Genomic DNA, 18,443 nt, shown 5'->3' on the forward strand with positions numbered 1-18,443 from the left:
TAATTAGAAATAATATAATACTGTAGATATATCTTTTGCATACTTACTTCAGGTCTTAATATCTTGGAGAGAAACTAGGTTGTGGCCTTTGGACAAGGACAGTGTTACTGCGGTGTGTCCCCCCCCCCGCCCCCGATCTCGAGCCAGTCTGTTTGTCCTGTCTCACTGCACACATCACTGAGATTGTTGATCATTGTGTAGCCCCATAACTTCAAGTCATGTAAGCTGGTGGTCTGTTTGGGATGGGTTGTTAAGATCATGTGAAAGATTTCAGAAAAGAGGAATCCTGGGAGAAATGAAAGCAGATATCTAAAATGAGAGAAAGTGTGTATGTGTAGTGGGGAGGAAACTGAGCCAGAACTATAGCACTAGCATGTGTAAGGTGGTACCTACACCCACCAATTGGAGTTTTGTAGACATTTTTGAAGGAAAATGAAGTGACTAGCTCCGTATTTTGTTCCCAACTTTGTGCAATTAACCATGTAAGATAAATATGTAAAATAAATAATTTAAACACTATCAATATACTGTTTTAAATCATACTCTATGGATTCCCGGGAGTTGAAGATCTCTTTTAGGAATCAGACTCAGTGGCTGGCAGATAGTGAGTACTCAGCAAATATTTGTAACCAGAGTGAATTGAGGGGAAGAGGAGAGGAAAAGGGAGGCCGCTGGAGCAGCCCCACCGGGGTCTGCTTTACATCATCCAGCTCCATGTAAGGTCCCCCCTGAAGAAGGGGTAGGAAACCTTGGAACACATGGGCCATTAAAGCTCGTGTTTGGCCATCTTCACTACAACTGTTCCATGCAGACCCTGTGATTCAGCATTTCCACTCCATGGCGTACAGTCAACAGAAATGCATGTTTATACTTGCTAAAAGTCATGAGCTCCTAAGGATGTTCATAGAAGTAAGCACTATTTGTCATAGCCCCAAACTGGAACACACCCAAATGCCCATCAGTAGTAGAAGAGATTGATAAATCAGTTTTTTTTTTTTTTAAATTGCTACTGATGAAATGTTTCAAAACACAAAGTGTATAAGAAAAACAGGCTTTCTACTTTCTACCACCCGGATTTAACAAAGGTTAACATTTTGCCATATTTGTCTTTAGTTCTTTTATTATTTTAAGACATTAGAACCTTCTGGTGGCCCATCTGATAAGTGTTGGGGAGGGTTGGGGTTGGGTGAGTGATCTGAAGATACTGAAACACAAGAGTGAGATAACCTGGGCTTTCTATGCACATTTTCCCTTGGCATGGAATGAATTACCTGTCACTGGGCCCTAAACATCCAGCAGTCTAGTCAGTGAGAAAATCCCCGGATGAAATAGAAATAAGCTGTGCCTTTTTCCTCTCTTGGACTCTGAAAAATAGAACACCTTGCAGTGGCGTCCTTAAGGACATTATGCCTCTTTTCGTTGAACTATAAGAGAATTTGTTTTTTCCCATCAAATTGTGATTGGAATACCATGAATGTTTTGATTGTACTGATGTAAAGAGAAGAACAAGAATAGAGTTTGGTGTTTTCAGTGATTGCTGTAATTGTTAGCAGGAACACCATCCCCCTTTTCTTCCATTCAACCCAGCTCATCAGGATGCAAATGATTGACAGTAGCATTGTCATGGGGATAACCTTGAGTCTACTGTAGTAGATATTAGAAGAGTCATTTGCAAATTTCTCTTCTTTAGTTAGTATTAGCTACAGCGATGATGATTTTTTTATGGCTCTCCTGTCATGAAGCCATGGTTGAGAGTAGTTCTCTTTACTGTGTGCTTGCTAGTGCTAGGTATACTTGTCAGCCCTTTATGTATATTTCTTCCTTGTCATAACCCATGAGGTGGCTATTGTTATGATCTCCATCTAAACATGAGAAAACAGACCTGGGGAGGTTCAGTAGGTTGCCAAGGTTCACACCGTGAGTGATGTAAATCTTGTTTTGACTGGCTCCAAAGCCAAGTTCTTAACCAGTCACTAAATGAGGGCCACTTGCTCGTGTTATTTGGGTTACTAGAACTGTAAGTAGGAGTTAAGGTCCTGGGAACATTTGGCTGAGCACTTCCCAGTCCTGTTGAATTCAACCTCTTCTGTAGTCTGAGGTAGGTGAGGCAGGAGTCCTGCTCCCATTTCACAGATGAGGACTCTCAGGAGCCAGACAAGCAGTGTACTTGGTCAGGGCTACACAGCTGATGTTGGGCTAGAAATTGAACGAGGGTCTTTTGAAAACACACTCCAGCTTTTTACCCTGTGCTTCAGCTTGGTATCTGACCACCTTAGTTGATCTTCAGCCCAGCACTTAATTGTAAGGTTAACTCTGTTTCCCCATCTTTTAAATAGGAGCAGTACAACCTGTCTCTCACTTCTTAGAGATTATAGTGGATTAGCTAGCACTGCATGTTTTAAAAATTCTTGGAGGGGTGCCTGGGTGGCTCAGCTGGGGTTGATTGTCTCAAGTCCTGATTTCGGCCCAGGTCGTGATGTGAGGGTCACGAGATTGAGCCCCATGTAGGGCTCTGCACTCATAGGGGAGTCTGCTGGAGATCCTTTCTCTCCCTTTCCCTCTCCCCTCCTCTGCTCTAAGATAAATAAATAAATCCTTAAAAAATAAAACTTCTTGGAGATAACATTTAAACATATATCTATTTAGTCATTGTGGTGCTTTATGATATGAAAGAATACTCTTTCATTGAAGATTTACTTACATATAAATCTTTATTTTTGATATTCTGGTAAAAGTGTTTGGTAACTGAAATGGAAGTTGAAGATCATGAGATTTTTTTTTTTTCCTGTACATACTGAGTCAGTGTTTTTCTAGGGTCATCATAGCTAACCTCAGCTTTTTTGGGTTGCTTTGAGGTTGCAGCTGCTCCCTGGTGGTTACCTGTTAAAGGCGCTAACTGGAGACACCCAGAAGGGCCTGACTCTACTGTTCTACGCAGGTGAGGCTGGTGGTTCTTTTCCCAGTGGACATGTTTAATTGCCAAATAGATTCCAAAGAGTGAGAATGACAAATTCTAATTGGTTGGTAGGAAAATAAAATAGCAGGAAATAACGTATGTGAAGACCCTAACTCACAGAAGGCTCTTACTAAGTGGCTTCTTCCTTCCTCATTTGGCCTGTCAAAGAGTTGCCGTTGCAGATTTTTTTCTCCCTTTGACAGGCCTATTACAAATCTCTTGACATATTTAATCTTTGCAACCTATTTGCTCTCTCTCGTGAGCGGGTCACTATGAGGAAGAAGACGATCTGTCTTATGGATAAGTAGTTGTGTCTGGCCAGGTGGTCACTGTGGAAGCTCCAGCCTTGGGTATAGGATTCTTGTTATCTCCAGTCCTGGACTGACATAATTTGAAGCCACCATCTGACTGAAAAACCACAGAGCTGCAAGTCGGTCAGCAAGTCTCCAGGGTGGCAAGGAAATAATGATCTCAAACAAAAATAGAGTAGCAAGCACTTTAAGCCCCAGAGATGGAGAAAGGTTGGGTCAGGACTCAGCATCTCGACAGCCCAAGAAAACTGTTCTCCTAACCCACTTTTTCAGATGGGAGTTTTGAGCCTCTATTTTTGACAACATTGCTGGTTACTGCGCTCGCTGCCAGGGAGCCGAGTGAACGTGAGGTTCAGCTTTGGGGCTGTGGTCCCTTGACAAAGGACAGAAACCTTGCAAAGCCCAAGCTGGCAGCCTTTGTGGTGGCAACAGACTGTGAGACAGGCAGTCCTAGGATTCTTGGGTACCTCATGTCGACCAGGCCTCTTAGCTCCCAAGTGACATTTTCTTTCATGAATTTAATAGAAGAAAAAGCTGAGGCAGAAGGAAAACCTAGAGGGGAATGTATTTTATCCACTGACTGAGTCCATTTTCTTAGAAAAGTGCATCTCTGATCATTGCTGAAAACAGTTACTGACACATAACAGGTACTCAATAAACATTTGTTGAAAGAATAAATGAAAGTCATGGTGGAATTGCTCTAGGGAATTCGAAGATGTTTCAGGAATGGACTAGGAACGTGTAGTCCGCTTGAAAAAGCATGAACAGCGAATTAAAGCTCTCTAGTGCTATGCGAATGTGTGTTTCCCCTTATTCTCAAACTTTTCCCCAACGCTCCTTGTCTTTCTATGTGCTTAGAGAAAATAGTAATTTGGAATCTGCTAGCATGAGGCAAATATAGCTGGCTTATCTGCAGTAGAAAGGCACAAAGTTTAAAGCCAAGCAACCTGTGCAGAGGAGGGGGAGGAAGCAGGACTGGCCAGAGGGAGAAGCCAAGACTACAGTGCAGGTCCAAGAAGTGCCCACTGATCCCTTGGGGGGCTTTGGGGTAAATAGGCTGGAGCTGTGGTGGGCCAAAACGGCTGGGCCTTTGTGTGCCGGCTGTGGTGGTCATTGGTGGTTCTGAGGTGGCTCTCCACAGCTGTGGAAAACTCTGAGGGAGCACTCCCAGCAGCTGGAGCAGCACTCCTTCCTGAAAGGGCGATGTGCGTGGTGCATCTCCACATCCACCGGACCAAGTGAGATTCTGTGGGGGGTCCGGGCCTGCCCGCAAGTGAAGAAATGTGTTGAGTCTAGTTCCAAGGCCCACTTGAGCCTGGGATGTCAGAAACCTGCGGTGGAAGGTGACAGATGTGGCACAGCTGGGGCTTGAGTTGGGAACCAGGACCACCTCAGCGTCCCAGACTGAACTGAGGGGGATTCTGGGTGCTTTGCTGGAGCCGGTTCCTGTTTTCCTGTTACAGTCCATGCCCCTCCTCACTCTGCCTTTGCTCTTTCCCAGGCCTGATCATCCGGTCCTCCACGTCTCCTGGAATGATGCTGTTGCCTACTGCACGTGGGCAGGAAAGCGTCTGCCCACAGAAGCTGAGTGGGAATACAGCTGTCGAGGAGGCCTGCAAAATAGGTACTCGGAGGGTCTTATCTTGCCTGTGTGTGGACCTTTTTCTAAATCTGGGGAACTTATTTTGGCTAGAAAGTTGATTTTAAACAAAAATAACAGCTTTTTCTTCCTAGGCTTTCTTCATCCCTGTGGACTTACTTAGGAGACACTGATGCGTGGGTCACCCAGTGTCTGGTGAAGCGGGCTCCCTGCAGCCCCAAAGTGCTCCCCGCATTCAGCCCCTCTGTTCTTACATAGTCCTCCTCAGAGCCTTTTGGCAGGCTGCCTTGCTTTTAGGATTTTCTTATTTTAGACATCTCCTGAAGCAGTGGTATTTCTCTGCTTCTAGAGCCATGAGACAGAAAATTCATGTTTGGGTCACATCTTCTAGGAAAGGCTCCTTAAAATAGCAGAGGCTTTATAAAAAAGTGTGGTGTGATGCTGGCTGATTGTGCTACCATATAAGTCCAGAATGATGCCTACTTTCCCAGCCTTCAATAAGTCCTTCTCTTAGTTACGTGATTTATTTCAGGCCTCTTGAGTACTCGGGAAACACGAAGCTTGTTGTGAATTTGATACGAGCTAGTTGTGCGGAAGTTAAAAAAAAAGAAGTCCTGGTTAAAAGCTTTGTTTGTTTATATATTTGAAATGTGAACACAGCTCACTGAGAACAAGTGAGCAATGCTCTCTCTTTCTGTGCATTCCTTCTCTTGACTTTAATCCAGAAGCCTGTGCCTGTTTGACAGGTTGATGCCTGTGTCTCTTCTGACAGACTTTTCCCCTGGGGCAACAAACTGCAGCCGAAAGGCCAGCATTATGCCAACATTTGGCAGGGCGAGTTTCCTGTGACCAACACCGGGGAGGACGGCTTCCGAGGAACTGCCCCTGTGAGTAGCGAGACTTGGGAAGGGGGAAGGCATGGCTCCCGCCCTGACCAGTCTGCTGCCCTCTTCGTGCGTTCATCCCCTCGTGCACGTGGCAGCTCCTACTGATTAGTCACATGTTCTTTTTATAACCCAGTTTTCTTTCTGATTCCGTCATACTTATAGAAACTTTGGAAAACAGGAAGAGTACAAAAGGGAAAATTAAAAGGACCTGGAATTTTGCCACCCCCCCCCAGAGATGACCCCTGTTAGCATTTTGGTACCTTTCCTCCCACTCTTTTCTGTGTTCACAATGCTAATAACAACTAGTCGTTAGTGGGTGCTTGCGTGTGCCAGGCCTGGTGGTAAGCCGCTTGTGTGACTCATCTCACTTAATGTGAATTTAGCTCTGTAAGGTAGGTGCCATTTACTTTACCCTCGTTTTCCAGGTGAGCACTAACCTGCCCAAGGTTACACGGCTGAAAAGCAGCACAGTTGGGATTTGAACTGGGTCAGTTTGTTTCCAGAGCCCATGCTCTTAACTCCCATATGTGAAATGTATAAATACATATACATGTATATGCATATACACACACACATATATATGGAATGTATAAATATATATGTATATATACACACATATACATGTATATACGTACATTTTTTTTGCAGCTACATATTTTTTACATGTTGCTTCAGAGTCACGCTGAATGCAATACTTAAAATCCTGTTTTTCCCTGCTTAATATCAGGAATATTATATCTGTCATTAACAGTTTTTCACAAATATATTGTTTTTTAATAGATAGATAACCTGTCATTTGAATGAGTCCTAATTTATTTGCCTCTTATTAAAAAGTCACGCATTTAGGTTTTATCTGTTGGGGTGTTTTTACAGTTTTTTTTGTTTGTTTTATTTTTTTGTTTTTTTGCTAAACAATATTGCATCTTGTACATTAATATTAAATTGTATCTCTGATGATTTGCTTAAGATGGATTCCCAGCAATGAAATTAATGAGTCAAAAACTAGAAAACTTTCTTGGTAAAGGTTTTAGAGATATACTGTTTTCCAGAGTGCATATGTGGCTTGTTTCCTTCCACAAGTGTATGAGAGTTCCTTTCATTGCTCTTCTGCTGGCAAAATCATACACTAATGAAGCAGTGTTAAAAACATGTTGTTTTCTCTTAATAGTGAGAAAAGAAATCTTGCAGTGGGTAAATAGCACCTTACTGGGTTTGTTTTTGCAGAGAATAATTTTTTTTTCAACACTCTTTCAAACAGCTGTCATTATTTTTTCATATTTGTATTTTTGTTTCACACAAAAATAATTTTTCCAAAATTTACTTATAAATGTAACACAAGGGCGTCTGGGTGGCTCAGTCGTTGAGCATCTGCCTTCAGCTCAGGTCATGATCCTAGGGTCTGGGATTGAACACTGCATCGGGCTCCCTGCTCAGCGGGAAGCCTGCTTCTCCCTCTCCCACTCCCCCTGCTTGTGTTCCCTCTCTCGCTGTATCTCTCTCTGTCGAATAAATAAATAAAATCTTAAAAAAAAAAAAAAAAAGTAACCCAGATACATTATTTGGAAGATGGCCAAATGACTCTAAAACTTTGGCTGAAATAATAAAGTAGTGAGAGAGAAAGACCAAGACATTTTTGAAAAGATGAAGAATGAGGAGACACTTGACCTAGCAGAAATCTAAAAATGTTTTGAGCTATAGTAGTTAAAGCATTATAGTTTCATTTTTTGGCAATTAATGTAAATAATATATTGCACGAGAATAGGTATCCTTCCAATGGGTAGAGGGGTGCATATGTGTGCATATGAAACTCTATATGTATGTGTTAAGCATGTGATAAAATAACCAATACAAACCAATGGGAAATGATGCACTACCCAATGGAGTCAAAGACTAATCATTTGATCTCAAAGTTGGTTCCTCCAGAGTTTCCTTCCCAATAGCTGGTACTTTTGCAAGCACATAGTTGTATTCCGCAAAATGAGTGATTCGAGGTCTCAGGGACTAAAGGAGCTTCACCCTTTCTCAGACTTTACATGGGTGAGAAGCCCAGTCAGTGCCTCATGAGCCACTTTTGGTCAGCAGAACTGGCCCTGCAGGATGAAACAGAATATCAGTTATGGTGCTCGGTGAGGATGCTCATGAGACCCCCGTAAAGCTGTTGGTAGATGCAGCAGGACTGTGGCCATTGAAGTGTTCCACACTGGTAAGGAGTGTGCAGCAACTCACCTGAACGTGGATGGCACAGAGTGTCAGGCCCATACCCGGCCTTCTTTTGCAGTGAACACACAAGAGAGACTGGCACGATAGGGGCCTCAGCAGCCTCGATTTCCTTCCTGGATGCTAGGCTGTTGGAAGGAGGGCCACTACAGCAAGCCTTGAATCCTAAGGTGTGGGCTTCTGATATACCAAATTATATAAGCACCTGTAAGTTTTAGTAAAGGGCCATGAGAAGGCTGGATTGGACAGTATGAATATTTTACAGTGCTTACTCCTATAGAATTTAATATTCTATTTAAGCACTTGAGCCTCCAAGGAAAATAGTCGTTTATCCTTAAGTCAGGGCCCCTTTTCAGAAAACACAGAGTTCCTGTGAAATAAGGACATTTTATAGATGTTTAGTGTTGGAACATTTAACTGGGAGTGCAGCAGATGTCTGTATATTGGAATATATTCAACAGAACTTACCTGAAGAAGCTGCCATGGAAGTTCCTAAGACAAAATTAGAACAGGTACCAGAGGCCCTCCCAGAACTAATTTGAGAAACATGACCTGGAGCAAAAGAAACAGCAGACCACAGAGGCAACTTCCACCTGTGTTTGACTGAGACATAACAAGATCTGTATCTTCGAAATGGGACTCAACAAAATGGGACTAAAATTCCCAGAGAATTATCTCATGTCCACCTTAGCTGCTCTTGTGTCTACAAGCTCTGGTCATTTGAGGGAAGGAATTTCTTTTCAGTGATGGGGTGGATTGCAGTGAAACGGCATCCTCACCTGTATTTTATGTATGTTATTACTTCCGGTCTGGACTGAGCACACTATTCTGACCACAGTGAATCTAAAGAATTGGATTTTCATTTTGCTAAGCTGCTATTATACAACTATTAGTGTGTTTTGGTTTTAATGCATATCAGTTCATTCACTTGAAAATAAGTGGGTTTGAAATATTTCTCATACACATTTGTTTTCTTTTGAATTTCCTGGAAGGAAACTTCGGTTGGTGCAATTAATTTAACAATGAGCAATTAATTTAAACAAGGTTTACTCTCCTTAATAGCATACTCACAGATGATGATTTTGGGGTTGGTGACCTCCAGATTTTACTTCACTTAAACATCAGATTATTTAAAGGGGGAAGAAAACCCCAAACCTTTGAGTAGATATTATTATTTCCTCATCTTCATGGTTTAAAACCACCAGCTAGGTTAAGTTCCTTGTTCAATAGCTGCTAAGTGTGGGCACATAAAAAGGATCTCAACCAGATGGACTGGAGAGCCCCCTCAACTTGTGTGTTCTCTGAGCCCGAGAAATGATTCCTTCCTCCAGAATATTTGTTTCCTCTTTTAATTGCTCTTGGGCCCCTGGCTCCTTCGCTTCTCTTCCTGGAACAAATTAATTTCTTTTTCTTCCTGTTCCTGCCAGCTATTATTCCACCTTGCTCTTTCTGATCATCTCCAAATTCTTGAAAGAACAGTTCATGCCTTCGGCCTCTCCGCCTTTACTGTCTCTCTGAATTTTGAACTCTGACCTTGATTCCAACGAGACACGTCTACCTTTGTAGAGAGGGGTGAAGCCAGAAATCTTTGCAGCCAGAAATCCTGTCCTTCTTGAGAATTTCTGAGGCATTTTTTTCCAGTCACTTCCCTACTCAACCTAGAGTCTTACAGAATTGGATTTTCTGTTTGGGGTATATTCTTTTTTCTCCCTCAGTAAGCTCTTTGATGTCTTACATCATTGAACCCATCCTGCCTTCAGTTGACATGCATGGAATTACTGAATGAAGCAGTGAATAAGTACTGCTGTTTCCATAATGAGTGCTGAGTATGGAAGCAGAGTGGTAAAATTTTTTAGCATTCCAACTCATCCAGATGAAGTTCTTTTAAGGAGTAGCTTCATAACTTGGAAGTGCTTTGAATTGTCTAAGTATGCTTCCATATTCATATGTCGACCTGAAACCTTCTGAAGCCAAATAAAAGTGAATTTTAGTTTATTCATTTCTTTAGTCCTACTTCATTAGTATGGGAAAAACATGAATTTACAAAAATATTTTTATTTTTATATCTTATTTTTTACAAAAAGATTTTTAAGAGGCGCCACGATGGCTTAGCGGGTTAAGCGTCTGCCTTCGACTCAGGTCTTGATCTCCCTCTGGTCCTGGGATTGAGCCCCTTCGGACTCCTTGCTCAGCAGGGTGTCTGCTCCTCCCCCTCCCTTTGCCCCTCCCCCTGCTTGTGTTCTCTTTCAAATAAATAAAATCTTAAAAAAAAGATTTTTAGGTAACTTGATTTTTTTTAATGAAATTTTTGTTTATGTTTGAGAATTGCCATTGGAAAAACGTTGGGAAAAAATTTTAAGTTGAATACACACAGTAGCATAATTGTCTGTACTTACTGTTGCTCAATTAAAGTTTTTTTTCTTGTCCCTCTCCCCTCCCTCCTTCTTAAAAAAGCTTTATACTTTGGCTCTGTGTCTGTGACAATATTATGTGGCAGATTGTCTGACCTGCCTTTGAAATGTGATATAACTGCTTGCTGGCAAATCAGTACAGTTGGGCTCATACTTCCAGATTCTGGAGACTGACTGCAAACCTTCTCTTACAAATATGCTTGATAATGAATTCACATTTTCTTCAGAAAAACAAGTCCCCTCAGTGTTTTGATGATAAAGTCTGAGGCTTAAAGATAAGATAGTGAGTTGGAGTGGGCTGGTGGAGAGGACAGAAGTGGCTTAGCGGCTTTCAGTGCTAAAAGACACTATGTGGCCACATACCTTAGTTCTGATGACAAGACTTACACTGGGTCTAATATGATGTTTCTGTAATGCTTTTGAGGGTTGAAATATCATCTAACCCCCTCCCCCCATCAGATACAGATTCAGCTTATGGTCATTATTAGTCTCTCTATTAGGAATAGTTTTGTTGGCTCTCCTACCATGTAATACAAACTCTCCTTAGGTTTCTAAACTCCCCTTGAGGACTCAAAGCCGAAAACGGTCTCTTTCTTGGTTTTCACATTGGCCAAATTGCATTTTGACTGTCGGGATGAAAATCAATATTCATACTTTGAAGTTATAGCTCTTTTAGTGCATTTCTGCAGCAAAGATCTTTTCTAAACTTTGAGTAGTTTGACAGCATTTTCCCTTTTCTTAATTTTTAGGTTGACGCCTTTCCTCCCAATGGTTATGGCTTATACAATATAGTAGGGAACGCGTGGGAATGGACTTCAGACTGGTGGACCGTTCACCATTCTGTTGAAAAAACGCTTAACCCAGTAAGTATCATTCTCAGACTATGTATCGTGAGAAGGTTACATCCATCCCTGTGGCAGCCTGTGGCCAGAATTTCATGTGTTTCTGGGGAGTATTTGTATGCTCTTGAAATTCATCTTGGAATTTCCCCCAAAGGGATATTAATATTAAGCACATGTCTCTTATTTCAAGCTTAAAGCATTGTGCAGAAATGTCTATGAGCGTTTTATGTGCTGCTGGATTGCAACGGTGATAATTATTTGAGGGAATCTGTCTATAACTTTAGAAATTATATTCAGTATCACAAATTTGATCAGAGTGAGATACCTAAATATGCGAAATTCATTAATGTTTTTAGTAATAACTAGTGAGATCTGCTAGATGGTATTTATCATGCAGCAAATTGCCTGAGTTTTGATTGGCTGAAATTTTGATTCAGGGGCATCATTTAGAGAAAATGAGAAAGGGTATTTTCTGGTGAATGTTGAGTCAGGAAGTTGAGTCATTTAGTGATTATTTTCCGAACTCTGCAGTATGTCAGTTCAATGCATCCTATACCTTGGGAATTAAGACAACCATGTTTATCTAAGTTTTACTTACTCTGGTATAGGAAGAATGTTGAATACAACTAGTATTCTACTCTGCCCCTAAAACCAAGCCGTGCCATCAGAATATACAAAAATTGAGACACTACATGGGCATGTAGGTGGGAAGTACTTCCTTTAAAAAGAACGTGTCTGAATATTTTTTGTCGAGTGAACAGACTGGGGGGAAAGAACCATTTAAAAATCCTATCTGTAACAAGCTAGACATTCATAAGTCAGACCCAAGAATATATATTTATACCCAAACTAGCTAGACTGGGAACTTAATATGCTCAATTTTAATTTTTAACCTTTGGAAAAGGCACAAAGAGTCATGGTAAAGAAAATTAATTCTTTGATCTCTTCTCAATGGAGGGTTAAGCAGCTCGAGTAATTGAAGAAGTCAGACTCTGTGCCTCAGGCCATTTTTCAGAATATGAGGATAAATTTGTTTGATATGCTTGATTTTTCTTCACAGAGTAACACGTGGGCTGTTCATGAATAATCTGGAGACATAAACCTACTTTCTTGGGTGCAGATGAAAAAGCTGAGTTCTTCAGAAACTGTCATCCCCCCCTCATTTCCCTCCTACTTTCTGGCAGGGCTGGTAGAAGTAGCGGTCAGAGACAACTCTTCTTTCCAAAATGAGAATAAGGTTGTGACGTTCTCGGTAGGTTTGTGGTTGGGAGACGCCATTCTCTACTGGCTAAATGTGACTTGGCATTTACTGTCAGAATCAGAAATAGAATTTTCTTCTCCCCCCCGTCAGATAAAAGCATCTGCATGTTTGGAAGGGGGTGCACAAGGCTTCAGAATTCTGGCAAGTTGTGAATGTATCTATCTGACCATCTGTTGTCGAGCTGAGTGCTTATTAGCTTTCCCTCTTAGAACTGCTTGTGTTTCTTCTAAGGATTTACAGAAAAATTCACATTTTTCTTCTTTCCCCCAGTCCCAGGCTCTATCTTAGATGTTGTCCTTGCTTTATGAATTGTTCTCATTTTAGATCTCTCTGTGTCACACTGGCCTTGTTGGCTTCCTGATTTGACTGGGATAAAATTCGTCTGTTTGGAGAACTAAATCCCAACTTCCTAGAAAACTCAGACTCCATCATTCAAATCTTTACAACTACCTACATATCCATTGCCACTGGCATCTCCCATCCATGGGACGGCACCAGCCTCCCAGCTGGGCCCTTCTTCCCTCTTTCTGCCCTGGGCAGCCACAATGACCTCTACAGAGAACAAGTCTGATGCTGTCACTCCTCCATTTAAAACCCTTCAGTGGCTTCTTGGTGTCTCAAGAAGAAAGTACAGACTCTTGAACACAACTTCTGAAGGCTAACATAATGTAATCCTTGCTGATGTCTTTCTAGCCATACCTTCTACTTCTTCTTTAAATGTTGAATTATAAAATTTAACAAAAATTCAGAAAAGTACAGAAAATAGTATAATAGATACCTACCATTTAGATTTAACATATATTAACAGTTTATTGTATTTACTCCATTTCTCTTAACCAGAGAAAAAGGACAGAAACTATTCTTCAAGTTCACACTGAGTATTGTTAAAATTTTTAATTTAAGCTATTCTAGTCAATGGATAACGCTATCTCACTGCGCGTTTTAGTCATTGTATGTTGAAGTCTGCATCTGATAACTCTGGTATCTGGCTACCCCGTTGACCTGCTTCTGTTGTTCTTGGTTTTGGGTCACATCTTGTTTCCTCACATGCCTGGCTATGTTTGAATGAGTACCACACAGTGTATGTGAAAGATTGTAGATATTATCGGGGGTCTGGATAGTGTGATCTTTCTCTAGAGAGGATTCATCTTTGCCTCTGGAAGCTTCTATTTCAGATGAGCTTACTCCAGTCAGGAATTGGGATGTTTTGAAGCTGAGCTTCAGTCCCTGTGAGGGCTATAGTTCTTCAGGATGCCAACCAAAAGTCAGGGGTTTTACTCTGGCTCTTCTTCCTTGAGGGGCCCTGAAGTCCAGTTTTTTGGTTTCCTTAGGCCATGAGTCTATTGAAAGTTCTGCTCAGCTTCTCAGCTGCTGCCGTTGTGAATCAACAGACCCCTAGGTGAAACTAAGTTAGGATGGGAAAGGCTCACACCCCTGGGCTTCCCTTTGCTCTGGAATTTGAGCCCTGCACTTCCTCACAGCTACAGTAGTTCTCACCTGGTTTGGTTAAAACTCCTGTTTCTTGCTGAGTTCTTAACTTACTTGCCCTCTTTCCCTAATGGTCTGTGTATCTCCAGTGCTGGGCAAAGAATGTGGTGCATAATAGTTGGTCCTATAACAAAGCCAGTTCCAGATACCTAGATTTGAGGGAGTTTGACCACTATTCATATTTCAGGTGTTTCAAAAGCAAAGGCTAGTTGGAAACAGAGATTTTCAGGGAGAGTTTTGAACCAAAATATCCATGTGATTAGTAAACATTTCGACTCAGGAACTGACCTCTTCAATGTCATGCATATATGTTAGCTCCAAGACTAACTCATAATGGCAAATCATTTTAAAGCTTCTTTGGGGGAGATTAAGGAAAGTCAGGGCTCTGTATGCAAAGGCTAGTCAGGGAATATCTTTTTCTTCTTCAGTGACTTCCAGGGAGCAAAAGTTAATCATTAGTGCTTATTTTATTGGGCAGTCATTCATGGCAAAAGCAGGTGGTAGAAACATCTTGTGTGCTTTGTACACACAGTCCCGAGAGAAGCTGAGGTATTTGACCATATGAAGTGGGGGTTGGTTTAGTCTTAGCTGGTAGGAGGTTATGGGGAGGATACATGTGTGTGTGTGTGTGTGTGTGTGTGTGTGTGTGTGTGTGTCTTCTGTAGCTGTTTAAGATGGCATCACCCTTTTCCACACAGACACAATCCAGAGTGTGACCATTGCTGCTACCATTTCTTTTAACCAAATTTTTAAAAAAAAGGTCAGTATTTTTTTCCTCTTCAGTTACCTTACCCCAAATCCCCTATTAATCTGTGGCAGTATATAGTGCTTTCAGTAAAAGAATGTGTAGAGCTTCTGTAGCACCCTAACTTCCAACACCTGCATACTCACTCTCACTACCCACGTACCATGCTGACTTGCTTACTGATAATGGGAAAGGTTGGTGTGATCTTTCCCACTCTAACTCTGAGGTATATGGTTTCACTGGGGCAGCTTTTTTTCTAAGGGAAAGAACTCTGGGCTTGGAATTAGTCAGAGTAACTTGGATTATAGCTCTGCCACTTGATATTAAAGGAATCTCTCTAAACTTAGAATATCTTAACTTTCCTTATCTACAAATTGGTAATAATTGTATTTGTGAAATTAAATTTGATGATGTTGCATGTGAAAATATTTTATACCTTCAAAATATGGTTGTTTACTATTTTTGTGTAACCTATGTTTTAGCTACCTAATTGGGCTATTATATGGTTCTGTGAAGCAGAATTGATGAGGAATGTTGGCTTTGGGAAGCAGAAGGGAAGAAAGTGATATTTATAAATAATGAGTGCTTGATATTCCTCCTATTATTACCTTTGGTTGGCATATCACATAGTCATCCTTACAATGAAAAACTTGCTCTTGCTTCGTGGTTCATTCAAGTCCAGTGGGAATAAAGTTTTCCAAAAAGTATTCCTTCTTTGAATGAATCCTGGCTGCTTACCAAATTCTATTAGCCAGAGATTGAGTTTTGTTTTGTTTTTGTCAGTGTGGAATTTGATTGTTCAATTAGATTGTATAGCTCTAGACAGTTTTGGAACTGTGTTCTGTTTTGCAAGGCTGCTTTGTCACCGTATACAATTGCCCAGGGAGGCCGTAAGCCCTCCTTGTCTGCAGAGTTTGTACTCGGCTGGTTTTGAATGACACTCTGAGCCCTTGCCCATCACACATGGCACATGCCTTCCCTCTGACCTGAGATGCACACGTACAGTGTACTGGCAGGTGCCAAACTGGTCAGTCCTGCTCAGATACTCCTTTTCCATTGGATGATGGCCCTTGAGACTTGGACTTACATTACTTTTATCTATCCTTTAAACTCCACACTTGATTGCTCCTTTTCCCTGTAACCCCTCCTCTGGCCTCCTGCCACTGCATGAATGAATGAATTTTGCGTAGCAAAAATGTTAGACTCCTGCTTAGCCTGTCTCCTCCTAGTCCTGCTCTGCCAATGGTGTGTGTCTCTCCTTGTTTCAGCCTGGCAAAAACCCGGTCAGTAGCACATCATTGTTCTTAGTTGAGCCTGCCACCCCCAGCGACTGCCCCCATAACAGCCGAATCAGTGCAGCAAGCAGTCACCGGGGACCCAGGTCCTGCTAGGAGGACCTGACTGAGGATTTTTACCTGCTCTAAGGACTTCATTCACTTATTCTTAATGAGGATGTTTCAGGGGTATCTTCCAGAAATCAATTTGAAGGAGAAGTAACCTAGTGTTAAAAATGAAAAAAGCCTTAAAGTGTTAATGAAGTCGAGTTAAACTTGATGATAAATTAATATGGTTTACGTTGTATTTAATATGTGCCAAGAGGAAAGCAAGGTGATCAAAGTATCACCATCTTGGGACTATGTTTAGGAAAAGAATTTTATCTTTTTCTCCCAAGTGGAAGATGGAAATCATTCTGGAGGAAAAGCTCATGTTTATCCACTGTCACTTTTCTTTGTGGTTCTGGAGCAAGGTTGATCATCCAACGACAACAACAAAACTGCTGAGAAATAGACATAAGCTTGAATGTATATGGCGGAGATATTTAGATCCTGTAACTACATTTTCAAGCACATTATCTAAACACTTGCTTTTTGCTTGAAAAGAGTGAATGCTTATCTAGTTGCTATTTGGAAGATCGTAAAAACACTGTTTCTACTTTACAGTAAAATTACCTTTACAGCCTCATGTTACTATTGACTCTTCCTGAGCAAATAGAGCAGGACACTCAAATGTATTACGGCCTCCTCTCTCTGTTTGGAGCATCAGTGGCTCTTAAAGGTGGGAAGTGAACACCTCTAGCCTCTACCTCTGCAGGAATCCCTTCTTTGATACCCCTCACAGGCTGTGGACAGCCGCCCTAGCCCCTGTGGCAGCTTGTCGTGTTCTCAGATGTTCTCGTCGTTGGGAGGTTCTGCAGGCTAACCGAGGTATTCTCTCCTGCAGCTTCAGTTCATCTGCACTTGGTGAGAACACAGAACACATTTTCTGTCTTGTACATGAAAGCTTTCCAGATACCTGAAGATAGTCACAGCCCGTGCCTCTCCATCTTTCTCTTTCTAGATAAGCATCCCCAACCTTCAGGTGCACCTTGAATAACTTGGTTTCCAATCCAAGGCAACCTGGGTTACATTCCTCTGAATAATATGAGTCGGGGTGGGGGGGAAGGTCCCTTTTTCTAAATGGGCACCCAGAACCATACTCAGCATTCTAGATGTTCCCCGATACATGCTAATCATCCTGGGGCAGTCCTTTTTCATCATTCTCTCTCATCAGATCTCAGACTATGTCAGCAGTTAAGAGGTGAGTCGGTGGAATCCAATAGAACTGGGTTTGAATTTTGTTGCTACAATTCTGGCTTAGCCATGTATGTCACTGGGCAAGCCACTTAACTTCTCTGGGACTCGGTTTGCTTCTTTCTTAAGTGAGGATGATGAGTCTTACTTCAGAGAATTGTGAGGGACGGAGAGAATGTTTGTATCGCCCAGCACAATATTTGCTCATAGTAAGCCTATGATACATGGCAGCTTTAGTTTTAATCATTATTACTACTCTCGCACTATTATCGAGGCGAGGGCCCTCCTACTCTTACTGTGAGCAGTGCAGCAGCAACGGGCCCTAGAAAGCTTGTAGCCAAATAAAACTTCCCCCTTTCCCCCATATATACTGATGTTAGGCTTTGTCTCCCCAGATATTGTTGCCATACAGCTGTTTTTTACGTAACTTTCTTTAGTTTGAAGGGAAACCATTTTGAATTTTCTCTATGTTTATAGCTGTGTTTTGAAACTTCATGCAAAGCCTATCTCTTCTCTCCATCAAGTTCAGTTTTTTATGGGTTTCGGCCTTGAGAGACAGCCTATGGCAATCACTGTGACTGCCAGCACTGTCATTTATGATAGTAGCTTTCCCTTCCGGCTTCTTAGAATTGACAGATGTGGCTTTGTTTTTGTCGTTGATACACTGTGAACGGGGCGCTCAGCCCGCATTTACTGAGCACTTACTGTGTCCCAGGGCTGTCTTGGGGATGCAAAGATGCATGAGACAGGCCTGGTTGTTAAGAAGCCTAGAGGTTGGGTAGTGACCAGATTCATCAGGGGGCACTGTGGTAAGAATTGTTGCTGATGTGGTAGAAGTGGGAGCCTCTGTTCTCTGCTGGTTGGAGCTGGGAGGGCTTTTCTGAGGAGGTGCCCTTGGAAGAGACGGCAGCAGTCGGTGAGGTCACTATGCTAGGACCTCGACATCCGAACACAGGAAAGACAGGGTGCAGCTCTTTGAGGAATTCATGGTAAGCAGAGAAGGAGTTTTGTCTCTTCTTTCTCTGCTGCTTCCATTTTCTTGAAGTAAGTGCCCCACTACTGGGACCCTGAGCCGCAGCTGCCCCACGCTCACCCTTCAGTCCTGAAGCATCATGCCCTTTCCGTGCTCAGAGTGAAAGTAAATATAGTGAGGTG

At 41.9% G+C, this 18,443-nt stretch overlaps 1 protein-coding gene across 4 annotated transcripts in view; it reads left to right on the top strand.

Moving 5' to 3' along the window:
* The window catches only part of SUMF1 (sulfatase modifying factor 1), a 111,072-nt gene that overhangs the window by 48,230 nt on the left and 44,399 nt on the right, over nt 1-18,443 (top strand). For 3 of the 4 annotated variants that reach the window (XM_021694911.1, XM_044916591.1, XM_044916593.1), the window contains 4 exons: nt 2,856-2,938; nt 4,769-4,891; nt 5,640-5,754; nt 11,132-11,245. In XM_021694911.1, the coding sequence (XP_021550586.1) occupies nt 2,856-2,938; nt 4,769-4,891; nt 5,640-5,754; nt 11,132-11,245 (435 nt within the window). The remainder of the gene's footprint in view (nt 1-2,855; nt 2,939-4,768; nt 4,892-5,639; nt 5,755-11,131; nt 11,246-18,443) is intronic. The other variant, XM_021694912.1, reaches the window with a different exon arrangement.

Source organism: Neomonachus schauinslandi, chromosome 1 (genome assembly GCF_002201575.2).
Source record: "Neomonachus schauinslandi chromosome 1, ASM220157v2, whole genome shotgun sequence".
Lineage (NCBI taxonomy): Eukaryota > Metazoa > Chordata > Mammalia > Carnivora > Phocidae > Neomonachus > Neomonachus schauinslandi.